Source organism: Cervus canadensis, chromosome 10 (genome assembly GCF_019320065.1).
Source record: "Cervus canadensis isolate Bull #8, Minnesota chromosome 10, ASM1932006v1, whole genome shotgun sequence".
Lineage (NCBI taxonomy): Eukaryota > Metazoa > Chordata > Mammalia > Artiodactyla > Cervidae > Cervus > Cervus canadensis.
This window is the reverse complement of record NC_057395.1, coordinates 74,130,250-74,158,094: the sequence shown is the minus strand read 5'-3', so window position 1 is coordinate 74,158,094 and position 27,845 is coordinate 74,130,250. Positions and strand designations below refer to the sequence as shown.

The following is a 27,845-nucleotide window of genomic DNA, read 5'->3' as shown; positions in this document are numbered from 1 at the left end:
TGTAACATCCAGTTCCCACTTTCAATACCAGAAAGACCTTCTCTGATCATCCTGCCTAAAGTAACCTGGGTGCTGACCCTCCACTCATGCGACATCTCATGACACTGTTACAATTTTTAACAGCATTTATCATTATCTGGAAAGATCTTATGATTTTTGATGCTTCTCTCTCAACCAGAACACAAGCTCTATGAGAGCTACTGCTATGCAACTTGAACCTGGACCGCGTACATGGCAGATGCTCAGGTAAGTATTTTTAAAAATAAATATTTAAGTGTTTGTAAGTCTTTTGTCTATTAGCACACTTCCTCTTCAAAATATCTCTTCCCGAGTTTACAGTGAGATTCAAAGCGAGGAGGTGACTTGTCCAGGGTCACCCTGCTAATAAGCGACAGAGCTGGGATTCAAACCCAGGACTGAAGTGGAGCAGTACCCTACGGTCCTTGTGCCTCCTGCCGCCTCCCCCCACCACCATGTCCTCTGCCCGCCTTTTGTCTGCGGAAAACTTTAAAGAATAAGTTGAATCAGAGAAGTGGGAAATGTGGGAACAGGAAAACAGTCAAAGGAGACTAATAATAATAATATAGTCATTAAGCAAGTCAAGGACCTTTAGTTCTTTCTCAAGGACTATAGATAATATTCTGAGCCATATCCTGTGAGCTGGCTTATAGATACTTGAACACCAGGTGGAGAAGGTTAACTGCGTGAGGACCAGACTGTACCCAGGACACGAGCTGCCACAATTCTGAAAACTGGCTGCAAAGAAATGGGAACAAGTGGACCCTGGAACTGAAGATTAACTGGACCTAAAACAATCAAGATGACACTGGTCAGACCACCGATGACCAATTTGAAGATGACTGTCCGAGCTGACTGTGCTGTTTCTGCATGTACCGCCCGACTTCTGTCAAAGCTCTTGCCCACTGGTTGCCAGTGGTGCTGGTGGGGAGTTGGCCTCTGGACAGACGTCCGTCACCCTCCCTCCGAGCTGCTGCTATCTGAAATAAAGCCAAGTTTCCTTTCCATCAACATGGCCTGTTTATCGGCTTTGGAGTGGTGAGCAGCCGGACCCCACACTCTTTCGGTAATGGGATTACCGAAGAAACCAAAATCTTATCCATTTTACTCACAGAGTATGTCTTCACAGGAACTACTAACAAGTACTTTATTAAGAAAAAGAAGCTACAGTCACATTACCACCAGAATTTTTTTTTTTTGGTAAATGTATGATTTAAAACTGTTGAGGTCTACTTTTAATGAACAAGTGAAGTGAAGTTGCTCAGTCGTGTCCAACCCTTTGCGACCCCATGGACCCTGGCTACCTAGTAGCCCACCAGCCTCCTCAGCCCATGGAATTTTTCAGGCAAGAATACTGGAGTGGGTTGCCATTTCCTTCTCCATTAATGAACAAGGGACCCATTTAATTAAATTACACTTCCAAAGTTAAGAGAAATGACAGGCGGTTGCCATGCAAAAATCAGCCTGATTCTTTTCTCAGGTCTCAGGCTAGCTTTCCTTTTTAATAACCGCTGGGCTTCAGAGTGGATAAAAGGAGAGACCACGGGCCGGGGAAGGATCTCCCTTCATTGCCCCTGAGCATTTGTGCCTCTCATTTCCCAGACGTGATGTGGAAAAGCAAAGTTACCCAGTAAATCCCTCACTTCTTAGCTGTCCCCACCTCCCCACTCCCCAAGCCAGGAATGGCTCTTCAGGAACCAGACGCTTTGGCTGAGATTGGAAGTCACATCACTTGAGCCGGCTTTGAAGGACTCTGAATCCTCCCTTGGCTCCCCAGCCTTCCGCCCCAACCCCTGATTTATGAGCAGCCCATAACTTCTTAGGATGTCATTGTGTGTGTCAAAGAGAGATGAGCCGGGGGAAGGCCCATCTTGGTAACCAATTCAGGGCCTCTCTAGATCCATGAATGTTACCAAATGCAATGCTTCCAAAAGTAATTTTCAGAAAAAAAAGCAACCAAACAATGAAAAACACAACTCTTGTATGTACATTATCTTGTTCTCACGGGGATCAAAGGACGGCAGCTTCCAGGGGCAGTCTCTTTCACCCTCATCACGGGGGTCTTGGGTGAAACGCCAGTCAGTCCTTCAACATTTAGAGGGGGCAGCCCACCGTCTTTCCTCCAAGATGCTCCTACACTGATATCCTACACGTTAAGCCACTTCCGGTCTCCAAGTGGACCCAGCCCCAGGTGTAAGCCTTCCTGGACTTCCCACTCCAAAGGCATCTCTGAGTGCTCCCAGCGGGAGGCATGTCTAAAGAGGCATCCGGAGATTTCCAAACTCTTCTCTCACCCTGAAGCTTCTTAGGTGATGGAATTAGTTAACCCTACTTCAAGCTCCTCACAAGGCATTTTCTTAAGGAAACATGTATAACCAGCAGAAGTAGATGTTTGCACGTTCAGGATGTGATCTCGCTAATTACTTGTTAATTAGCAAGCTCACAGCTAATATTCCGGCGAGAACTCAGCTCCTTAGATGTGTTTCTGAAAGCTAGCGGCATGGTTAACAGTCAAATTCACTAAGAGAATTCCTTAGTCAATCACTTTATTCTTATTTTTTTGGGCCACACTTGGTGTCTCGAGGCAGTGGTCCCCAACCTTCTGGGCACCAGGGATCGTTTTGTGGAAGACAATTTTTTCATGGACTGGGGTGGTGGGGGGATGGTTCAAGCACATTACATTTATTGTGCACTTTATTTCTATGATTATTACATCAGCTCTGCCTCAGATCATCAGGCATTAGACGCTGGAGGTGGGGGACCTCTGTCTTGTAGGATCTCAGTTCTTCAATCAGGCATTGAACTCAGGCCATGGCAGTGAAAGTGCCTAACCACTAGACCTAACCACTAGACCACCAGGGAACTCTTAATTACTTTAAAAGAAGAAGTTTGGGCTAGTTCTTTAGGAGACTGATAGGTGGGTGCGTGAACACTGCTTTGTGTGTTTACAGAATGTCTCTGAGTGAAAAACTGAGCTCTCGATAAATCAGGGGTGTTCAGCCTCGGCACTGTTGACCCTCGGAGCCCGGTCATTCTTTGCTGGGGCTGTACTGTCCATGGTAGGCTGTTCAGTGACATCGCTGGCCTCTACCCATTAGATGCCAGGAGTATATCCCCCTCATCCAGTTGTGACTGCCAAAAATGTCTCCAGTCAAGCGCCCGGGAGGCCAGGGTACCCCCAAGTTGGGAACTGCTGCTCTAATTCCTTTAAAATTAGTGAAAGACTTGGTTCTTAGTCCACTCTGTAATTCTAGAGTGGACAAAACTTATCAAGGAAACTAGCTTTCTAAATAAGTGATGAGTTAAAAAAAATTTTCATCTCCCAACCAGCTGAGTGGAAAGTGCCATTCTCCTGTTTCAAAGGGCCGTGTGGCCCAGCTGTTCGGAATCACCACTGCAGCCAGGCCCCTGTCTGCAGACCCGGGCTCTGTCCTTCTTACTAGGAGGTGAGTGACTGCTAGAAGCCGCTGTGCCCATCTCCTGGTCTGCATATGTGAGTAACCAGAGCATCTACTCCTAAACGAGCTGATCTTTGTGAAGCTCTTTAGTGGATACTGAGTTGGGAGCAGGCACAGAGGGTGTGTCATTCTTATTCACAGAGTTAACTTCTCCGGGGCCTCACTGGCCACACCCAGCACTTGCACTGGGCTGTCCTTTTCAGGTGGCACCTGAAGGGGCGATCAGGGGAGACGTAGAGAAAAGCTTGGTTTGGCATTTTTGACCCTGGCCTTTTCCTCCTCATCCCAGCACCCAGACTGCCACAAGCTAGGCTTGTGTCTTGGCGGGCACCCTGTCTGGGCTTGCAGACTTCTGCAAAGGGCAGCCTTGCCCACTTTGGAGACAGTTCACAAATTCAGGCAGCCTGCCACGTGCGTTCGCCTGCCTTTTCTCCTGTGTAGATTACCCTGACGCCCCCAACGTGGGGTCAACGTGCTTCTGCACCGATTCTGGAACACAGACCTCTCCCTCTCCCTTTTAAAGAAAAAAGAAAACCAAACGCACAAACACACAAAATCAATCAAAGCCATCACACCATACAAGCCAACTGGGCCTTTAAAAAAACCACTGCCAAGTAGCTGTTTACAAGCTGAACAAATAATTACTCTGCCACAAGGAAGAAAAGTATTAATTAAAGCTATTCATTAAACCAGCCTAGCTATTCTGTGGGGTTTATCTCTTGGAAGTGTCAGCCAGAGGTTAGGGACGGATTAACACACAATGGAGGGCTTTGCCAGTTAAATCTCCTCCTTGTGGTTAGCTTTTAATAATAAAGTTGTCATTAAAAGAAAGAATTTAATGGTTTTAATTGGGTTTAATTACTTGGAAACTCCTGGAAAACAGATCAGCTTGTTTGAAAGAGGAAGACAAGAAAATGATGGTGGTAAAGAAAAAAAAAAGTTGATTCACATGTTTAAACAGTAAAGCTAAAAAAAAACAAAACTTGGCTTCTTTGGCAGTTTCATAGGAGAACACAGAAAAGAGAAAAGATCTTCTTAGCTCAGCAAATGGGTCTATTTGTACTCACAAGAACTTTACCAAAAAAACCAGCAGGATAAATCCCCGTCATCACTGAATCACAAAAGAATCAAACTGACTACAAATGATAAAATCATAGTCAAATTGAAGAGAACAAACAAAGATGTCTAAACTGGTTCCTCTTTTGAAGTTTTATGCAACTACTCCTTTGAAAAATGTTCTTTCAGCTGGAGGTGTCTGGCAGCTTTAAAGGCATTTTCCTAGGATGTAAACTTAAAGGCAAAAAATTAAATAGATAAATGGAGCTGTGAACATAGATTAGGGGGACCGACTGTCCGGGTGTGCCTAACTGGGGAGGTTCCTGGGACTTGGCACCTTGAGCGTGAAAACTGGGAAAGTTCCAGACGACCCAGATGAGATGACCAGCCTAACTCGAGTCACCATTCGTGACTGAGGGGCATTTGAGACCAGTGCATTTTGGCACGGGAGGCCAGTGCATTTCTGGAAGTTCATACCAAATGCTTAGATCAGGGCCTGACACCCAGCAAAGTGGCTCCTGCTTCTGTCCAGCAATGGACACGTCCTCATCAACGCTCTTGCATCTTCTGCTTTTCATTATTATTTCTGTTATTGTTTTTACTATTATTTGTAGTGGTAGTGACACATTCCAGAGAGAGGATATTCTTACACAACCAGCAACATGCTTCTAAAGATGCAGTTCTTGGGACTTCCCTGGTGGTCCATTGGCTAAGACTCGGAGCTCCCAACGCAGGGGGCTAGGGTTCGATCCCTGGTCAGGGAACTAGATTCCACACCCTACAGCTAAAGATCCTGTGTGCCACAACTAAGACCCAGCACGGCCAAATAAATTATGATAGATAAATAAATAAATAAAGATGCAGATCTTTAAAAGACATTCATTCACTCAGACCACCAAGAAAGTGTGCTTCCGAGAACTGGGCAAAGTGCATTGTAAACATGGAGTGATAAAGACTATGGAAAAAATACAGCAAAGAATTTATGTTGTGTGGGCTGTGCAGGGGGCGCTGCATCTCATGGGATGGTTAGAGGTCCTCGTGTGAATCTGTGCATCGGAACAGATCTTCAGGGGGACAGGGAGGAAGCCAGGTGGGAGGAGGAATGGTTCAGACAGAGGGAAGCAAGTGTTCCAAGGCCCTGAGGTCGGCGTGTGGCTGGCAGGGCGTGGCTGGCAGGGCTGAGTACCAGTGTGGCTGGAGAAGAGAGAGGGAGGGGAGGAGTCCTAGGAGATGAGGGCACGGAGGTAATGGGCCAGACCCTTCAGAGCCACATCTAAGGGCGTGGCCCCTGGTAACTGGGTCAGATTTGTCTTCAAGCGCTTACTGAGCACCTGCTGTGAGCTGGGTAAGACCATGCACGTTCTTGGCTCTCATATGGCTTAAAACATACACACGGAAGCTAAGGGCTGCTGTTCTCATCTTCCCAGCATCCGTGCTGTTACCTTCTGGTAACGGTGTCCTGAGTGTTTGCGCAGGGGGGATTCCATCACTCCCCATCTCTGTAGTTCCAAGGGGGCTGTCTCAACCTACGTCCACCTTTGAGGGACTGGCTCTAGCCAGGCCAAGGAGAGCTTCGTCTGGCACTTGGCTGGAACTCCTGGGAAACAGTTACTCTCTTTTTACAACAGTTATCAGGCTGGCAGTCCTGTGTTGCTTGGGGGCATTTCTGCCATCACACGTGCAAAGAACGAAGTCAACCTGAAGAAAACAGAGCCAACAGATGCAAAGAGGCTGACTTCTGTTGACACCATTTGAGCCTCTGGATGCAAGCATGCCCCAGGACTTTTTGGTTATAAATGCCAATAAATTCACTTTTCTGTTTAAATCAGCTTGTGCTGAGTTATAAAGGAGAGAAAATTAAGCTGACAACTAATTATGGGGCACATAGAACATGCTGTGCTAGAAAGCAGAAATGTGGAAGGAACTAAGACATGGGCCCAGTCCCTGCATTTGAGCTCTGAAGTCTAGTGAAGGAGAGACACAAATTAGTAGGTGATAAAATAATTAGCGACAAACAGAGGGTGCTAAGGGAACACACCGGAAGGACACCTATCTCAGTGTAGTCAAGGAGAGCTTCCTGGAGGCAGAGATGTCTAACATAAGACCTGAATGCTAAGTGAGCATTAGCTGGGCAAATGAGTGGCAAGTGAGAAAATATTCCTGGCAAAGGGGACAGCATGGATAAAGATGGGGGAGTCTATTGGTGCAACTGTAAGGCTGTGGCTGAAAAGAGAAAGATCAGAGTCTGAGAGGTGAGCCTGGACAGAATGGAAGGACGATCAAGGTCATGGAAGGTCTAGAAGCCAGCCTGCAGGGTCTGGACTTTATTCTGTGGATGAGGCACAAAAGCCAAGAAGACTTGTGGAGACTAAGCAGTTCACTTCAAGGAGTGAAACGGGGCAGGTGAAACATGCGCCTGCTGGTCTTTCAATTTCCACCTCTTGGTACAAGAAATATTTACCTTTCCCCTTAACTCTTCTTAGAGAAAGACAGCAGTGCAAGCGAGATAGGAATGACAGCTGACACGTGGCCTTAGTGCTGGGGAGGCCACACGGAGTGGGGGGGATTGTGGCCAACTGGAAGCCACCCACCCCACTGAAAGGGACCAGTCGCTATGCAGCTCCAGCCAAGCGGTGACCTTTGGGAGTGTGGATGCAGCATGGCCAGATCTTCCGATTGTTCAAGAGAACCCAGAGCCTCAATTTCTGTGTCAAATCCCCCAGTTAGAAAACTATTCATTTAAAGTCTAGTTGATTGATAATATTATATTAGTTTCAGGCGTACAGCATAGTACATAGATTCAGTATTTTTACAGATTATTCTCCATTCAAGGTTATTACATGATAACTGCTATAATTCTCTGTGCTATACAATATATCCTTGTTGCTTATCTAAAATCTCCTCATTTGGGACTTCCTTGGTGGTCCAGTGGCTAAGACTCCATGCTCCTGATGCAGGGGACCCAGATTTGATGCCGGGTCAGGGAACAAGATTTCACAGGCTGCAGCCAAGGGTTTGCAGGCCTCAACTAAAGATCCCACATGCCACAGCTAAAAGACCCTGCACGCCGCAATGAAGATTGAAACTCCCAGGTGCCACAACTGAGACCCGGTGCAGCCAAATAAATAAATAAATAAATAAATAAATAAATAAATAAAACTCATCATCTGATGGGACCTTGTAAGTTTTTGCACAGCAAAGGAAATCATAAACAAAACGAAAAGACAACCCATGGACTGGGAGAAAATATTTGCAAGTGATGTGACTGATAAACAGTTCATCCAACTTGATATCAAAAAGACAAACAACCCAATCAACGACTGGGCAAAAGACCTAACCAGACATTTCTCCAAAGCAAATATACTGACGGCCAATAGGCACATAAAAAGATGCTCATCATCATTAATAATTAGATAACTGCAAGTCAAAAGTATAATGAAGTACCACCTCACACCGTGTAGAATGGCCATCATTAAAAAGTCTAAAAATAACAAATGCTGAGAGGGTATGGAGAAAAGGGAGCCCTGCTGGTGGGAGTGTAAATGGGTGCAGCCACTGTGGAAAACAGCAAGGAGGTTCTTCAAAAAACTGAAAATAGAGTTACCATATGATCCAGCAACCCCACTCCTGGGTATATATCCAGAAAAACTATAATTCAAAAAGATACATGCAGTCCCGTGCTCACAGCAGCACTCTTCACAATAGCCAAGATATGGCAACAACCGAATTTCTATCGACAGATGAGTGAATAAAGAAGATATGGTACCCACATGCAGTAGAATAGCCATTAAAAGAACAAAATAATGCCATTGGCAGCAACATGGATGGACTCAGAGAGGATCATATGCAGTGAAGTCAGACAGAGAAAGACAAATGCCACACGGTATCACTTTTACTATGTGAAACCTACAATACGACATCAATGAATTTATATCTATGGAACAGAAACCGACTCACAGATACAGAGAACAGACTTGTAGTTGCCAAGGGCGCGTGGAAGGTTGGGGGAGGGACAGAGTGGGAGTTCTGGATTAGCAGAGGCAAGCTCTTATGTATAAACAACAAGGTCCTACTGCATGGCACAGGGAACTGCATTCAATATCCTGTAATGAACCATAATGGAAAAGAATATATATATATAAAAAACTAAATCACTTTGCTGTGTAAAGGAACTAATACAACATTGCAGATCAACTACACTTCAATAAAATAAAGCTTTAAAAAAATCTCTCCAGAGATGGGTAGATATAGAAATAATCGAGTGGAACTGAATGTCTGATGGATTTCAGATGCTGGCTAGAGAGACTAAATCTGCAGAGTCTTTTTGTGTATCTTTTCCTCTCATTATAGACCATCAGGTTAAAGTCCTATCTGCTGAGCATGGGGATAGCTAACCCGGTTACCAGGGAAACCTATGGCTCCGGCACACAGTACCACATGCAGCTGGCCAGACGGCTGGCTGGAATACTGCAGGCACCTTTGGAGGAATGAAGAGGAATAATGTCACTTACGGAGGTGTACTGTTTAGTAAACCAAGCTCGAGGAATGGAATTGCTTTCACCAGAAGATTTAGTGAATGCGTGCAAGATGTTGGAAGCGCTGAAGTTACCTCTCAGACTCCGCGTGTTTGACAGCGGCGTCATGGTCATTGAACTTCAGTCCCACAAGGAGGAGGAAATGATGGCCTCAGCCTTGGAGACGGTTTCAGAGAAGGGATCGTTAACATCAGAAGAGTTTGCTAAGCTCGTGGGAATGTCTGTCCTCCTGGCTAAAGAGAGGTTGCTTCTTGCCGAGAAGATGGGCCATCTTTGCCGAGATGATTCAGTGGAAGGCTTGCGGTTTTACCCAGATTTATTTATGACACAGAGCTGAGTTCTGTATCTGAAATAACTTGTTATCCATATACTTGCATCATGGAGAGGTTGAATGCCATTGAGCTAAGGGTAAACCCTGATAAACAGAATTTACTGGAACTTTGCAGTATCATACAAGACCCTTTTGATTTCTCCCTAAATATTATGATCCAGGAAGTTTCTCTAGGATACATATAGGAAAATACAGAAAGCTGAATGCCAATATGAATTCAAAATCATGCTACTGTTATATAGAAACCCTCAGAGTTTAACTGGAAATTTGATGGATTTTAACTCGATCTTCAAATCTGACCATTTTTTAAAGAAAAGAATTTAGTTCATAGGGGAAGAAAAAGAAGTTGCGTGTTTGGACAGGTTAGATCATTATTTTGGTGTGACTGAAATTCACTGAATTGTAAAAGAAGTTTTTCTTTGCATTTAGTGTGCACTTTGGGGGGTTTTCATGAAGAAGTTTAGACCTACAGTGTAGTTTAAGAACCTGACAACATCCAACTGCAGGATGTAACGTGAGGCTCTTCCTAAGGGCTTTTTATAGGCAGCCATAGGCATGTCTTTAGCAGATCAAATAAAGCAGCTTAGAAAAAAAAAATCTCTCCAGTTTGAATGGTGGCAGCTGACTTAAAAAATATAACCCCAAAATATGTTTGAGAGTCAGGTGTAGCCCGAAGCTCTCCTCTCGCCCACCGGGGGAAATCAGGCATTGGAAGGACCTGGAGTTGGACAGAAGGTCTGAAAGCTGTGCCTGGAATTTGGGGGTCTTCTGATGGGCTGTGCTCTGCTCACGGCAGAGGGGTTCCAATGGCCTTTGGAGTTTGGGGTCGGATCCTTTCTCTGCCACTTACAAAACTAGCAGTCGAAAATCCAGTCGTGTCCTGGATAGAATGAGGATCACATATACCTTGTAGGTTTATCTTAAGGACCAAGGAGATGACTCATAACTCACTGCCACGCATGCAGGGAGAGATTTACATTTTTTATCCCTGTAATTGAAGGCTTCTGGGTATGGGTTATAATATGCTAGAAACTGAAAGTCACCATAAAAGTATAAGTTTTTTTTTTTTTTAACTCCAGACACTTAAATTCAACAATGAATGAAACGGACAAATTCCTCAAAAACCACAAACTACCAAAACTCACTCAGGGTGAAATAGCTGTAACTATTCAAGACACTAAAATCAAAGTTAAAAACCTCCTGAAAAACGAAATCTCCAGGTCCAGATGGTTTCACTGGAGAATTCTACCAAGCATTTCAAGAAGAATAGCACCAATTCACCACAAGCTCTTCCAGAAAATAGAAGAGGTGGCAATATTTCCCAACTTTTTTTTTTTTTTGAGGCCATTATCATCTGGACACCAAAACCAGCTAAGGAGAGTATTTAAAAAGACAAAAACAAAAACCTTCATTTTTCAAGTTTAAAAAAAAAGTTCATTTTTTACCAGCTCAGGCAGTTTTGCATTCCTTCAACGGCACCCACAGTGCTTTTAGGGAAACATCAGATGATTCCCGGACTGGTCTTTTGAGGTCAGTGGGGCAGGAACTGTTATTCCAATTTTACAGATGAGCAAATCTCTATTTAGTTCCAAAATATTTTTATCACCCCCAAAGGAAACCCCACACCCATGAAGAAGCTGCTCTCCATCCGTTCCCCCTCCGGTCCCTGGTAACGACCAATCTGTATTCCGCCTCTATGGACTCACCTACTCCGGATAGTTCATATAAATGGAAACATACAGCGTATGACCTTTTGTGCCTGGCTTCTTTCCCTTTAGCATAATGTTTTTGGGGTCTGTCCACATTGAGCGCGTATTAAGTTCTCCATTCCTTTTTATGGCTGAAAATATTCCATTGTATGACTACCCGAGGATGTGTTTATCCATTCAACTGTTGACGGACATTTCCAAAGAGATTCTTACACTGCATATTTCTCCTCTGAATTAGGCCCCATCGGGGAATTTGCACTAGTTCTTTCCCCTCTCTGCCATCGGAAGGGCCCACAAGTTCCTGAATTCACAGAAGTGTGGGGAGCAGGCGTGGTGGGGGGGACCTCCTCTCTCCCTGTCAAAGCTAACTTCCCATACAACCGCCTTGACAACTTCCTGCCACTTATGGACAGACACCCTCATCACCCAAGGCCCATGGAAAGGGCTGTGAGCTTTGGACAGCTCAGGAGCCCTTTTGTCCAGAAATAAATACCTTAAAAAAGTACCGGGTAGGGGGATGCTGGGGGAGACGGGCCTCTCAACCTGCTAGTTAAGTGTAAAGGAAAATTGTTCCCATTATTCAGGTTCGCAGGGTGCCTGGGATTTTTTTCCCACCACTTATCGTTGTGAGCAGCACCCCTATGTTTATAGCAGACAAAAGAGTTCTCATTCAAAACCGGACCAACAATTTGTAGGCTTTGCACAGGAGATTTAACTCCCTCTTATTATGATTAGCATTATTATTATTATTTTTTTCCAGGTGGCCTGCAGCATTCAGTGAAAGGTGAGGCTGGAGGAAAAAAAAAACACAAAACTGGCCAAAGTCTGGGAAAGCAGTCGCATTTGTTCAATTTGGGGGCGGAAAACGAGGCATACTCAGGAGTCTTAACTAGCTCAGAAACCCTCCGCCAAAGTAGAAATGGTCTGTCTCCCAGCAGAGCGAGCCTGGGGCTTCAAAGAAAGTCTCTGCTAATGAGCACCTTTCTGACAACCCCGAACCATCTCTGAAATATATTTTATGTTGAAAATAATCCTTTAATGCTCTAAAATACATAAGCAGAGGCACTTGGCATGGAGGCCCAGTGGCTCGGGGAAGAACTATTACAGGGGATTAAAGCTACAAAGGGTCCCACCCCCTGCCCACGGCCCCTCCAACTGTCATTCACCTCGAGGACATCTTTGAAAGCGTTTCCCACCTCTTCCTCCTCCACCCCCGCCGGAATGACGAGGGCAGATGTTCACGTCCTGCCCTTCCCGGAGAGAACACAGCGATTAGTTAAGTCACTCTTCCTAGTCCTGCAAAGAAAGGAATCATGGCTCGAGGAGGCCAATCAAACTCATCATTTCTTTATAAGCCACAAAGACAAAATACCTTTTACTTAACTGAAAAGAGGGCTTGCGGGGGGTGGGGGAAGTGGGGGAAGATGGAGGGGGAGGTGGGGGGTGGGTGCGTAGACTCAAATACAAGGTTTAACCCCCAGTGGGGGAAAGAAATCTCCGACTTCCTCAGAAAATCCTTTCCAAATTGTATTCATCTTGACTTAATCCACATCTACTGAGTGAATTAGGCAGTATTTATTTTGAAAATCTATTTTATAGAGTTCCAAGGACTCTGTTTTCCTTGGGCTGGGCTGACTGCATTTCAGAGCTGGAGACCGCGGCAAGGGCCCCAGCCAGGCCTTTAAACATCCAAGGTGCTGGCCTCACATGGTTAACACAATGTAAATAAACACAGCTGAGCCCGGAGAAATTGGAAGGTTTTCTCATTAAAGAAATAAAATAAACAGATGTCCTTAAGCACTTTGGCTTGTGTTTGTCCAAGGATGGAGCGCTCTCGATGTCTGAAGGGCAGAAATGAATTAGACCCACATCTCCAGGTAGAAAGGGAGAAAAGAAAGAAAAGGAAAGAAGCTGTGCTCCTCTGAAATTAACTAATCGCCCTCCAGGGAGGGCACTTTTGATTTGAACCTTAGCAACTTCTACAAATAGTTTTTAACTGCTGGGTCATAAAAGCAGGGTTTTTTTTTTTTTTTTCTTCTCAGTTTGTAAAGCAGTAATGGACAGGCCAAGCCGTGTCTCGCCAACTGGATCTGATTGAATCCTGATGGCACCGCGCTGGGTATTGGATTCTGGAATCCGAGCCGGAATCACGTAATTACACCGGTTAAGGGATGGGGGAGGAGGGCTGGGTGATGGGAGAGGGTAGGGGAGCCCCGGGCAGAGATGTGTAGAGCCAAGACCTGGCTGGGCTCTCTCTGTCCAGCCTCTTCTAGGTACACAAAGAGACTGGCAGGCTGGCAGGACCCACGAGAAACGCCGTCACCAGGGAATGCATGGCTCTCATCTCGCTTCACGGAAAAGGTGCGGAGGCGTCCAGTCGAAATGTCCAGCCTGGTGTTGAGACCTGAGACTGCATTTCTTACAGCTCCCTCACGAGGCCGGTCCCTGGACCACACTTTGAGGGGCCAGGAGGGCTTATGTTACAACAGGGCTCTGGCCATGCGGAGTTTCAGTTCTATAAGAAACTCATCGTGAAGATGTCTGAACATCCAGGTATCCTTAATGCCTTAGTTTGGGTCTCCCTCTGAGGCAGATGCTGAGCCTAAGATTCAGGTCAAGCAGTTTATCTGGGAGGGGACCCCAGGAAGCCCTGGTGATCACATATGGAGGTGGGGGGCAGAGGAACAGCGAGGGCAGGTCCATGAGCAGGGCACGGCTGTGGGTTCTGCCCTTCTGGGGACATGTGGGAGACTGCACCCCAGAGTGTCACAGGTTCTTACAGAGGGAACCCACCATGCCTATGGGGATGGGGAGGGCTGTGGCGAGAGAAATGAGGCATTAACGGCATCTGCTTCAATGGAAATTCAGTCCCCGCCATTTAACAGTGATAGAATAATAGTGATGTTATTCTATTATCGAATAATCACACCAAGAAATGTGTTATGGGAAGCCCGCTGTCACCTCAAGAGGGCGTTTCTAACCAGTTGGGAAGAGCAGGCAGACCTACCTAAGGAAGGGGCACTGGATAACAGTGTTGCTTCTCTTCTCTTTGTTGGAGGAGAGGAGAGGGTAGCATTTAAACCACGCTGAGTGAACAGAATCCGCAGTCATAATGGATTCCTGGAAGAGATGATCCTTAGGAAGTAACAGCCTGCATTTTGTGGGGGTAGGCGGTCCTCAAGGCAGAGTTTTTGAACCGCCTGACAAAGCTTGGAATCTGGTTGGAGGGAACCAGGGACCCTCATGTCTTAGAGTCCAGGGACCAGGAGGGCACAGGGCCCAGTAACCTCTGCCCTCTATATCCCACCTAGGCTGGGCGCAACCTGGCACTGGCAGGGCACGAATGTAGATGCCTCTGGGGGTGCAAACGAGGCACCACGGAGCCACAACCCACAGCCCAGGGAGGGTAGGTGACTCCAGGGAGTGAAGGGGGCAGGGGTGAACCCCAGGGCACACATCCTGCCAAAGGGTCCCCACTCTGAAAACTCAGGCCTGGTGTTGCCAGATCTTCCTCTTTTCCAAGAGAAGGGAGACATCCAGATTTTAAAATACTGGCAATGAATTGAGAACTTAAGAAAATGCCAGAGGGCCAACCTGTCTTCAAGCCAGATCTGGCCCCCTACACTGCCAGTTTGAAACCTCTAATTTCTTCAGATTGAGCAGGGGCTGGCCCTTTTAAAGGGGTGACGTGGAGAGAAGCCCTTGATTGGTGTCTGCTCAGGCATCAAGGGTCACCTGACTCCACGCCAGGTCCTCCACCTGCCAAAGAGTCCCTGGCCCCAAGCCTGCCTGGAGGGGCCACTTAACTTTCCACAGCCTTTGCTGAGCTCCTGCTATGGGCCCAGCTCTGGGTGAGGTCAGGCCAGGTTGGCACCCAGCATCTTGGCCTTGGATTGATGCTGACAGGCCCCTATCTTGTCAAGCATGTGGTTGTTTGTTCCCTGCAGGGCAGACACCCTGGAATCTCATTTCTGCAGTGTGTGCAACCACACACACCGAAAACTCCCTACCCACGAGCTGTTTATTTATTTGTTTATTCAACAAATATTTATCAACTGGATGTGCCAGGCACTGTTGGCGGCCAGGGGATGAAGCTATGAAGACATCAGATCCAGTCTGTGTGCTCCTGGAGCCCAGTCAAGCAGAAGAGTTCATGTCACTGGTTTTTTAATTTTTTTAAAGGAAGTTCTTCTTTTTAAAAACTATTTATTTGGCCGCGTTGGGTCTTAGCTGTGGCACATGGGCTCTTCGTTGCAGTGCGTGGGCTTCTTTCTAGTTGCGGTGTGGGCTTAGTTGCCTCCAAGCTTGTGGGGTCGTAGTTCCCTGACCAGGAATTGAACCTGCATTGGAAGGTGGATTCTTAACCACTGGGCCACCAGGGAAGTCCTTCTGGTGGTTTTTAATTTGCACCCTGAGGACATTCACGTGCATCACTGGGGATGCAGTTTAGATACATGACTAAGAGCAGTGGGCTGCCTTCTGGCTCTCATCTCTTTCAAGGTGGATGACCTCGGCTGAATCATGCCGCCTTGCAGAGCCTCAGTCTTCCCAGAAATGGGTGTTATAGAACAGTCTTGCCTTACAGGTTTGTGGTATAAAGCTCAGAGGCAGCTCATAAAGGATGCTTGTCACAGCATTCTCTGTGCTGGGGGGCAGCTGGTGGACCCTGGGTGTCCTCTCTGCAAGGAGAGGGGATAAGGAAGACGGAACCCTGGAACTCAGAACAGCAGATGGATGTGGCGTTTCGCAACCCCAGCACTACAAATATTTGGGGCTAGATAATCCTCTGTCATGGGGGACTGTCCAGTGCATTACAGCAGCGGTCCCCAACCCCTGGCATCTAATGCCTGATGATCGGAGATGGAGCTGATGTAATAATGATAGAAATAAAGTACACAATAAATGTAATGTGCCTGAATCACCCCGAAACCATCCTTTTTACCCTGGTCTGAGGAAAAACTGTCTTCCATGAAACCCGTCCCTGGTGCCAAAAAGGTTGGGGACCACTAGCCTTGTAGGATGTTTAGCGGTATACCTGGCCTCTACCCAGTAGGTGCTAGTAACGAACCCCAAGTCACCACAACCAAAAGCGGTTGATGTTGCCAAATGTCACTTTGGGGGCTAAGTCACCTCCAGCTGAAGACCACTGAGTTAGAACAATGGAGCAGGGCATACGGCAACATGGAAGGACCCAGGACCACAGTGCAGAAGGAGAAAGGTAAGAAGCAAGGGATGCTCAAACAACGCCATTAAAGACAGAAGAAATAAAGGCACACAAGAAGGTAATACATATTTTACAGGAAAGTAAACAACATGGTCGGAGAAGGCAATGGCACCCCACTCCAGTATTCTTGCCTGGAAAATCCCAGGGACGGAGGAGCCTGGTGGGCTGCAGTCCATGGGGTCGCGAAGAGTCGGACACGACTGAACGACTTCACTTTCACTTTTCACTTTCATACATTGGAGAAGGAAATGGCAACCCACTCCAGTGTTCTTGCCTGGAGAATCCCAGGGATGGGGGAGCCTGGTGGGCTGCCGTCTATGGGGTCGCACAGAGTTGGACACGACTGAAATGACTTAGCAGCAGCAGCAGCAGCAAACAGCATGGTACACAATAAACCACAAGGCGGGGAGAAGGGCCTCCAAGGAAACACACATGTGCCCACGTGATATAAGGAAGAGGCCTGTGTGGGCAAAGTGGGAATAACTCAATGTTGGCACTTAGGTTCAACTAAAAAAAAAAACCTAATAAACAAACAAAAACCCACCAAAACCCAAAAAACACATGTTTGCAGCAGCAGAGTACTTGGTATACAGTAAATGTGCTTCCCCCCCGCCCCCAAAGGGGAGATTTTTTTCAAGAGGAATTTGCTAGTTGGCAATAGAGGGAGAAGAGCTCAGGTCCCTTTAGAGGGAGACCACGGACAGGGAGTAAGACGTCTCTGAAGCCCGGGGGTGAGAATAGGACTCGCTTTGCACTCTGCGGTTGGTTCTGCCTTCACAATACATCCAGGCGGCTGCACGTCTCATCTCCAGCATCCCACCCACTCTGGTCCAAACAGCCATCATGCTTCAGCTGGACTGCTCCAGTAGCCCCCTCCCTGGTCTCCCCGCTTCCAGCCAGGCCACCCCCCTTTTTCGGGGGAGCAGCAAGAGGGACTCTTTAGAATTTTCACTCAGACCCTGTCTGTCCTTTCTCTGTTTCAAACCTCACGGCTCCCTCTTCAGGGGGAAAGCCAGTTGAGTTACTATTTTCCCCCTGAATTGTTGTGCTCCAAACATGCTAGCTTTTTTTCTGTCCCTCAAGTCCACCAGGCAGACTTCCGTCTCAGGGCTTTCGTACTTGCTGTTTCCTCTTGCTCTTATACAACAGGTATCTGTTCCTCCACTTCCTTTTAAGACTTTATTCAAAATTCAGCCTCTCTATGAAGGCTCCTTCCTGGGCCACTTTTAAAAAGTTTTAATTTAAACCCCTTCCCCCTGCAATATTTCATATACTTCAGAGGACATCATCAATAAGCTGAAAAGACAACCCACAGAAAGGGAGAAAACACTTGCAAATCACATATCTGATAATGATGTGTCATCCAGAATGGATAAAGAACTCTTACAACTCAATGGTAAAAGACAAACGAACTACTTGCAAGTGGGCAAAAGATCCATTGACAGGTGAATAGATAAAGAAGATATTTGTGGGTGTCAAAATACTAGTCAACCATAAAAAAATGAAATAAAGACATTTGCAGCAACATGAGTGGACCTAGAAATTACCATACTAAGTGAAGTAAGTCAGAGAAAGACAAATGTTGTATGGTATCACTTATATGTGGAACCTAAAACATACAAATTAATCTTATTTACAAAATAGAAACAGATGCACAGACACAGAAAACAGACGTATGGTTACCAAAGGGGAGGGATGAATTAGGAGTTTGGGATTAGCAGGTGCAAACTACTACATATATAAACAGATAAATAGCAAAGTCCTACTGTATAGCACAAGGCTTCCCAGGAGGGTCAGGGGAAAAGACCTGCCAAGGCAGGAGACCTTCTGCCTGCCAAGGTGGGAAACCTCCTGGACAGAGGAGCCCGATGGATGACGGTCCATGGGGTCACAAAAGAGTCAGACACGACTTAGCGACTAAACAACAACAAATATCTGCTTTAAAGAAATACCTATTAAATCCTTTGCTGTTTTTTTTTTTATTGAAATAGAGTTGATTTACAATATTGTATTAGTTTCTGGTATATAGCAAAGTGATTCAGTTATACGTATAAGTTCTTTTTATATTCTTTTCCATTAGTTTATTTCAAGATATTGAATATACCTTGAAAAACAGTTCAATCCCTCAGGAAGGGATTAGGAAGGAAATAGCAATCCATTTCAGCATTCTTGTTGAGAAATCCAAGGACAGAGAAGCCTGGAGGCCAAAGTCCATGAAGTTGCAAAAAAGTCAGACATGACTTAGCAACTAAACAACAACTCTATAGCACAGGGAATTATTAATATATTCAATATCTTGAAATAAATGGATGGAAAAGAATATAAAAAGAATATATATGTATAACTGAATCACTTTGCTATATATTAGAAACTAATACAATATTGTAAATCAACTATATTTCAATAAAGAACAGCAAAGGTTTTAATAGGTATTAAAGCAGATATTTGTTGTTGTTTAGTCGCTAAGTCGTGTCTGACTCTTTTGTGACCCCATGGACTGTCGTCCACCAGGCTCCTCTGTCCATGGGATTTCCCAGGCAAGAATACTGGAGTGGGTTGCCATTTCCTTCTCCAGGGGATCTTCTTGACCCAAGGGTCGAACCTGCATTTCCTCCTTGGCAGGCAAATTCTTTACTACTGAAGAATTCTTAGGGCCACCTGGGCTTCCCTAAAGAAGGTATTACAAGTAACCAAATAAGCACATGAAAACATTAGTCATTAGTCAACACAGTTTGTCATCAGACGAATGCAAACCGAAATCACGAGATGCCAATTCACATCCACTAAGAGGACCAAAAACACAGATGGTAACAAGTGTTAGTGAGGATGTGGAGAAACTGGAACCCCTATCCTTTGCTTATGGGAAGGCAGCATGGTGCAACTACTCTGGAAAAGTCTGTCAATTTCTCAAAAGTTTAAACATATAGTTGCCATACGACCCAGCAATTCCAATCCTAGGTATATACCCAAGTGAATTGAACACAAATGTCTACTCAAAAACTAGTATTCAAATGTTCACAGCAGCATTATTCATCACAGCCAAAAATCCAACTGCCCATCAAGTGATGAATGGATGGACAAAATGAAGTTTATCCATACACTGTAAAATTATGTGACAATAAAAGTGAAGTATTGATATATGGTACAACACGGATAATTTAAAAAACATTATGCTAAGTGAAAGAAGCTAGTTACAAAAGACCACATATTGTGTGATTCCATTTATAAGAAATGTCCAGAAGAGGCAAATCTATAGAGACAGAAAGTAGATTAGTGGTTACCAGGGGCTGGGGGGGTGGGGTGGGCTGGAGGAAATTGGGAGTGATTACTAAAGGGTTTGGGCTGTCTTTTGGGGGTGATGAAAATGTTCTAAAATTAGATGTTGGTGACGGTTGCACAACTCTGTGAATACACCAAAAACTAATAAAATTGTACATAGTGAAATGGTAGATTTATGGTATGTGGATTATATCTCAATAAGCTGTTATTAAAACACACACACCCAAAACTGGGCCTTGAGCTGAGCTTCCAATCAGTACTGAGCAGCCTGGAAGGCAGGGCACAAAACGGGGAGTCGGGGCCGACCCGCTGTGAACCCAGAAAGACTGCTCGCCAGTCCTCCCTATGAGCCCTTCCTGGCCACAGGCAAAGGCTCCCGACCACCTTGCATTTGTCTAGTCCCGGCTGGAAAAATAACAGAGTTCAGGGTTGGAGGGGAGGTGGGGCCGGAGGAGAGGTCAGGAAAGAGGCGGTGATCACTGGCAGTTCTGGCTCTCCGGGGAACCTCTGATGGATCCACAAGATGCGAGGAGGTGCAGCCACCAAAGGGATGCTCTGGCTGTGAGCACTGGGTGGGAAGAGATGGAAAGGAAGTGGAGAGATGACAGCCTCGAGCAGCACATGCCCTGACTGGGAACAGGAAGAGAGCCCAGTTTCTGTTTTAAATTCAGTCACTCTGTTTTGAATCATTCCTTAATCATTTTAGCTCTGTAGCTCTTTATTTCCCTAGGTAAACAGTGAGTTGCCCCTTCGGCTGGGACCACAACTGATATGACTTCTGCTTCCTGGACGGTGCTCAACATAACAGCCACGATTCTGGCCCTTGGTGTGGATGTACAGAGGGTCACGACCTTCAGAGCCCACTCAGGACACATGTCTCACTCCCATGTGGTTGGGATGGACCTGACTTGCTCCTCTGCCCCCTCAATGCCAGGCTCCTGACCTAGGCTGGCTACAGAGGACCTCAGACTTTGATACATGGGTGGGCATTTGACCTAGTTTGGGCCAATGAGATTCAAGCCTGGCAGCTGCGCTGGAATTTGGAAAGGAGATCTTTTTCAGCTGGGATTTCTAAGAAGGAGTTGCCAAATGGAAAAAGCCAGCCGAGGGATGCAGAAAGACCCAAATCCTAAGAACACCAAGCTTCTGGGTCCAGCCCAACCTGAATCCCATTACCTCTGGGCTTTGCAATTATTGTGATCTAATAAATTCCCTTTGTAGTTTAAACACACCAGACTGTTGAAGCTGAGCGTCCTGCTTGATATAAGCTATTAATAATGGGCTCCAAGTAGCTGCAGCTATAAGAGGAGCACAAAGAGAAAGAACTGGGGGCCAAAAGTCAAGGCCTTGTATTTCAGTTCCATTATGAATACCCTGACACAAAACCTCTCTGTATCTCAGTTACTCTGTCTGCAGAATGGGGCTCACACTCCTCCCACTCCTCTGTATCCCCTCCACTGTCGTCCCAGTTTATAGCCCAGACCTCCCTTCAGAGCTTCAGACACCCAAATACAATTGCCCTCCAGGTCTCTTGAACAGAGCAAATTTTACTTTTCCTCAACAGTTTTCTTTCATGGCTCTTCCTCTTATTGCATGGTGACTTTGTACCAGAAAACAGTAGCTGTCCTCTAATATACCTTCTTCCTTCCCCCCTTCTCAGAATCCTAGAATCCCTGAGTTTTAATGCAGCATGTGACTAGATTACATTTCCCAGACTCCTTTGCAACTACAGGTAGCCATGCAATGAAGTCGCAGCCAATGGTATGTGAGCAGAAACGATCTGTGCAGCTTCTGGATCTGGCCCTTTAAAGAGAGGGGGAAAAAATAAAACTGAAAAAGAGAGGAGTGGACTCTCTCTTCCTGCTTCCCTTCTCACTGGATGGATGCAGACGTAGGGGTGAGCCACGTTTCACCTTGGCAATGAGGGCAGTGCTCCAGGGATGCATGGAGAACAAATGGAAGGGGCCGCTGTCTCTGGTGTTGGACAGCAGCCTTATCAGCTTGAACTGCTCATGCCTGGACTGCAAGGTGAGAGGAGTAAACGTCTATCTTGTTTGAGCCATGGTTACTTTGGGTCTTTCTTAGAGTGGCTGGATTTAGCAAAACCAACCAACCAACCATACTCACCTAGGAGAGCTGGAGGTAGTTGTCCAAAGTCTTGAAGGACCGACCATGGCGTTCTACTGAGACCCCCGTGATCAGGGTGAAAGAGACTGCCACCGGAAGCAGCCAATCTTTGGGCCCCATGAGAACAAGACAGTGTACAGATAAGAGTTGTGTTTTTTGTTGTTTGATCTTTTCCTGAAAAATTACTTTTGGACGCATTGCATTTGGTAACATTCATGAATCTAGAGAGGCCCTGAAGCTGGTTACCAGATTGGGCCTTCCCACTCATCTCTTTTTGACACATACGATGACATCCTAAAGTTATGGGCTACTCATAAATCAGGGGTTGGGGCGGAAGGCTGGGGAGCCAAGAAAGGATTCAGAGTCCATCAAGGCAGGCTCAAGTGATGTGACTTCTAATCTCAGCCAAAGTGTCTGGTTCCCGGAGAGCCATTTCTGGCTTGGGGGTTGGGGAGGGGTGACAGCCTGACTCAGCCGCTCAGTCGTGTCCGCCTCTTTGTGACCCCGTGGACTGCAGCACACCAGGCTTCCCTGTCCATCACTGTCTCCCGGAGTTTGCTCAAACTCATGTCCGTTGAGAGGTTATGCCATCCAACAATCTTATCCTTTGTCACCCCCCTCTCCTCCTGCCCTCAGTATTCCTAGCATCAGAGTCTTTTCCAATGACTAGGCTCTTCACATCAGGTGGCCAAAGTATTGGAGCTTCAGCTTCAGCATCAGTACTTCCAATGAATATTCAGGGTTGATTTTCTTTAGGAATGACAGGTTTGATCTCCTTGTAGTCCAAGGGACTCTCAAGAGTCTTCTCCAGCACAACAGTTCAAAAGCATCAATTCTTTGGTGCTCAGCCTTCTTTATGGTCCAATTCTCACCTCTGTACATGACTACTGGAAAAACCATAGCTTTGACCAGATGGACTTTTGTTGGCAAAGTAATGTCTCTGCTTTTTAATATGCTGTCTGGGTTTGTCACAGCGTCTTCTAATTTCATGGAAGATTCTAGAAGAGGGATGATGATGGCACAGGAGACCTGGGGTCTCCAAGAGCATCTCACCTTAGTTTTCCCTGGACCTTGTGCAAGTACCCAGGGAGGCAAGTGAGCCTGAGGCGTGCCTCTTGTTATCCCCTGGGTGACCTCACTCTCTCTGGACCTCAGTTTCTCGTACTGTCCCATAGAGACTCACTGGACGTGATGATTTCCCAGGTCCTTCCAGCTCTAACTTCTGTGGTTCTGTAATTTTAGGACAGATGTTGAAACTCAGGTGCCAGTGGGGTCAGGAAGGCCCCCTAAATGGGTTAAACAGGCCAGGTGGGGCCGTGGATGGGCTGGAGAGCACCCACCCCCACTAACTGGGCAGCGGCTACTCGGCTCCTGCTGATTGCTGCCATCTGGGAACGCAGGATTGCCAGATTTTCTAATTTTTCAAGAAGACTTGGACATCGCGATTATTTTGGTCTGTGCAATCTCCTGGTTTTTTAAATGTTGGCGACAAATTCACATTTTTTCTAACACTCTAGGGGCAAGACACAAATGTCTGCAGGCAGAATTTGGCGGGTGGCCCCCAGTTAGGAATTTTTTGTTTGGATACTATTTTCTTTCCTTCCTCCCTTCATTCACCAAATATTTATTTGATGCCTGCTAAGTAGGGGGCACTGTTCTATGCTCTGGGGACAAAGCAATGAACAAAATAGAAAAAAAAAAAAAAGTGCCTGTCGTCATGCTGCTTTCATTCTAGAGGACCACCTCGATTCATTTCCCAACAAATATTCATTGAGCAATCTGGTCTGTGCACTGTGCTTAGGTGGGTTGATAAAAAAATGTTCATGGTCACTGCCCTCAGGGCCCATACAACTTAGAAGGGAGGCAGAGAATAAGTACATAATTACTTTTATTTATTCAGTTTTAATTCTTTGGCCACGTCACAAGGCTCATGGGATTTTTAGTCCCCTGACCAGGAATCGAACCTGGGCCCTCAGCAATGGGCGCATGGAGTGCTAACCACTGGCGTGCATGTCAGTTGGTCAGCTGTGCTGTGTCTGACTCAACCCCAGGGACTATTCCTCGCCAGGCTCCTCTGTCTATGGGATTACCCAGGCAAGAATAATGGAGCGGATTGCCATTTCCTTCTCCAGAGGATCTTCTTGACCTGAGGATAGAACCCTCATCTTCTGCATTGGCAGGTGGATTCTTTACCACTGGGAAAGCCCCCTAACCACTGGACCACCAGGGAATTCCATAATTGTAAGTGAAAAACGAGAATTATGGGAAGAGATGCAATTTAGATGGGATTCGTTCGGAAAGTCCTCTTGGAGGAAGTTACACTGAAAATGGGAACTGAAAGATAAGTGTGAGTTAACCTAGTACACCAACTTTCTAGAACATTCTAGATCATAGCAGAAACCTCCAGTGTGCCCCTCTTCCATGTTCTCTCAGGAAGCAGAGGCTCTCTCCTGTTAGGACCTGTGATCTCCTGCCCTAGAGTTTTCATGGGGCAGGCCAAGACAGGGAGCTTAACACCCCTAGAAGAATCCCTCAACCCATGATGGAAGGGAATTTGTAGATAAATATCTCATCATCCTTGCTCCTTGGGCTATCACCTCTGAGGCTGTTCCCAGGTCTCCCAGAGGTCCCCAATAGTTCTGAGCCCCAGGTACCTGCAGCCATAGCTACTGTTTATTAATAGCTAATATCTTATGGAAAAACCCAAATGAACATTTTGGCCAACCCAATATCCACAAACCCTGTAGAGGCCGCCTTCCCCTCCCCACCTCACTTCCCCGGTCTGTGCCCAGAGCTCCCTGGGATCACCCCCCAGCTAAACTACCAGCACTCACTCCCTCCTGGCCTCGGGCTCTGATTCCGGGAGAAACCTAGGATAGATGGGGGAGAATGTGGTAGGTGACGAGGACAGCAAGCAACTCTGGACAAGTCGCAGGAAACGAGGCGGGAGAGAGGGGAAGGAGCCAGCTCAGGAAGGGCCTTGGAGGCTGGGGTTAGGGTTTCTCTGCAGGGAGGCCACTGACAATTTTTCAGCAGAGGAGAGACCAGGCTTGCCTTTTAGGATGACCTCTCTGTAGGCGGTTGGAAAGGGCGAGAGTGGAGACCAGAGAGCTGTAGGGGAAGGTGGTGGTGATCGGGTGATCGGGTGATCGGGTTGCAGAGAGCTGGCTAGTGATGAGGACGGACAGGGACTGGGTGCCATGGGGCCCAGAAGAGAGCTCTGAGCTTTGTCCCCGCCTTGAGCGAGCCTGGAATTTGTTTTAATTTTTACTGAGTATATTTTTTTTACTGGAGTTGATTTACAATGCTGTGTTAGTTTCTGTTGTATAGCAAAGGGAATCGGCCATGAAAATGAAAGCCGTTCAGTTGTGTCTGATTCTTTGCAACCCCATGGACTGAAACCCACCAGGCTACTCTGTCCACAGGATTTTCTAGGCAAGAATGGAGTGGGTTGAATCAACTATACACATACATATATCCCTTCTTTTTTGGATATCCTTCCCATTTAGGTCACCACCGAGCATTGAGGAGAGTTCCTTGTGCTACATAGTTCTCATGAGTTATCTATTTCACACACCGTATTGTTGTTTAGTCGCTAAGTCATGTCAGACTCTTTGGTGACCCCCATGGACTGACTGTAGCCCGCCAGTCTCCTCCATCCATGGGATTTCCCAGGCAAGAATACTGGAGTGGGTTGCCATTTCCTCCTCCAGGGGATCTTCCTGACCCAGGGATCGAACTCACGTCTCCTGCACTGGCAGGCGGATTCTTCACCACTGAACCACCAGGGAGCCCATTTTATACACAGTGTACATACGTCAATCCGTCTCCCAGTTCATCCCACCCTCCTTAGAAGAGAATGGTACAGATGAACCTATTTGCAAAGCAGAAATAGAGACATAGACGCAGAAAACAAACGCATGTCATCTCTTAAACTTTCCCTCTCCAGCTTTCCAGACCCTCAAATGTTCAGCAGCAGTAAGACCATAACTTGGATTAAAAAGTGGTGGTGAGACACAGACACAAAAATCATACCCAAGATTACAAAGCCCTACATGGAAACCAAATTGTTGCATGAAGCAGTGGAACTTCTTGAAGGGCAAGAAGAGTGAAGGAATGGTTCTTACAGGGAGATGGTTTTACTTGGGTGGTTAAGAACCACAGAACACCCAGCCCGGGTGGGCATCTCACTATTGCAGCCCCTTTGGGAAAGCCCATTTTCTTTCTTTCTTTCTTTCTTTTTTTGCAATAGCTGCCAAGTCTGCTCTGGTGCTTTCAGCAGCTCTGGACTCTGCCATCCTTTCCCTAAGCTGTGCACGCTCCAAAAACGCATGCCGGATTTCCCGCAGGCACTGCTAGACATATTAACGGCATTCCTCCTCGGCGGAGGTTTCTGCACCACCAACACCATTTTTACTTTCTTTACAACGTAACGGCAGACGATAAATCTATCTTGCTAATTACACATCCAGCTTGTTACAACCCTCATAAAAAACACGAGCAGCTGGAAAAGCCATGAGGTGATGTCAAATCATATTCCTGGGCTCTAAACAGAAACAGAAATATTTTCCAGGCGCTGGTGAGTCTCTTGGTTCCCACTCATGCGTGGAAGCAGCTGCCGACAGGTCGCTTAACTCGGAGGAGCTGATCCTGTGTCTGTCCCCCAGAGCCCCGCCCCCCACCTCTACCTGTCTCCCTGAAGAGATGGCAGACATCTGGAGCATCCACAGCGGGGTTGATACCAAGCCCGGAGGATGGATGCAAAGAATCAGCAGGGTTTGGGTTTTAGCGGTTGGGTTCATTTTTGCATTGCATGCATGCTCAGTCGCTTGGTCTGACTCTTTGAGACCCCATGGACTGTAGCCCGACAGGCTCCTCCGTCCATGGTATTCTCCAGGCAAGACTACTGGAGTGGGTAGCCATGCCCTTCTCCAGGGGATCTTCCTGACCCAGGGGTTGAACCCGCATCTCCTGCCTTGTAAGTGGATTCTCTACCACTGAGCCACCGGGGAAACCCTCAGTTTTGCATTTTTAAGGAGTTTTCGGTGGTTCTTGCATGGACCAGCAGTCCACCAACAGCATGTGCCTGAAATTCTAACTGAATGGTTCCTAGACATAATTTGTCGGTGATACATTTGCAAAGCTGTTGGAGCTGACAAAATGTCTCCCCCTTCTCTCAGAAAAATGGGAGGAAAATTAAATTCATCTGCCAGAGATACGAAGATAAACAATAGGGAGGAAGAAAAGTACTTTACCTCACTTTCCAGCTAGGATTCCTGGGTTTGGCTGAAGCATCTCCTAGCCCTCTTAGGAGGAGGGAGACAGGCGAAGACTACAAGCTTACATCCGATCAAGTGGATGTTGACTGTTTCATGTGTTGGAAGAAAAGGCAAGGCAGACAATGGGGGAAGCTGATTGAATTTTCACATGTCAAGGGAAAATTCTATAGGACTTCTCAAACTTGGGCTGATGCAAAGGGGCAGCATTTGTTGGAGAAGCTGCCTCATCAGCTGCCCCCACAATTCCCAGGACAAACCAGCTGGACGGACTGTTATGCTGAAAAAAAAAAAAGAAAAGAGAGACAGAGAGACAACATGATTCTTACCTTCCCGTATCTGGAGGCGAAAGTCCCGGTGAGTAAGGAGTGGAAAATAATTATCGTCTCATCCAGGTCCCACACGAACACACGCTGGGATGAAAGAGAGGGAGAGAAAGGAGATAAATACATTTGCTTGCATACGACTTAATGTCTGCAGAAAGTAACTCCTTGGGAGGAGAAAGATGTCTTGAAAAACATTATCTCTAATTTCTAAAACATGTGACTCATGGATGTGTCCTTGAGTCCCCATTCAACCTCAACTGTGTAAAATATATTCTGATGGCCAATCCTGGGGGTCCTTGTCAACCCACAGATGCCAGAACTGAGATGCCTGTTCTTGCCTTTCACATAAAAGCTCAAAAAAGGAGGAATTCAGTCCAAAACCTACAATAAAAATCGTATAACTCATTTGACAAAATGAAATACTACCATTTTATGTTGACTGCTCACCATAAGCCCAGCTACTTCTGAGCATTTGTTTTTAGCAGTTCTGGTGATTACCTTTATAA

At 46.3% G+C, this 27,845-nt stretch overlaps 1 protein-coding gene and 1 pseudogene across 5 annotated transcripts in view; one reads left to right on the top strand and one right to left on the bottom strand.

The window, feature by feature from the left end:
* Positions 1 to 27,845, bottom strand: part of EYA2 (EYA transcriptional coactivator and phosphatase 2) — a 253,650-nt gene that overhangs the window by 52,655 nt on the left and 173,150 nt on the right. For all 4 annotated transcript variants that reach the window (XM_043479366.1, XM_043479365.1, XM_043479367.1 and 1 more), the window contains one exon: positions 27,343 to 27,426. In XM_043479366.1, the coding sequence (XP_043335301.1) occupies positions 27,343 to 27,426 (84 nt within the window). The remainder of the gene's footprint in view (positions 1 to 27,342; positions 27,427 to 27,845) is intronic.
* On the top strand, positions 232 to 9,977 carry LOC122448348 (annotated as a pseudogene). Its single transcript, XR_006271581.1, has 2 exons — positions 232 to 246; positions 8,883 to 9,977. The product of XR_006271581.1 is annotated as a vacuolar protein-sorting-associated protein 36-like (transcript).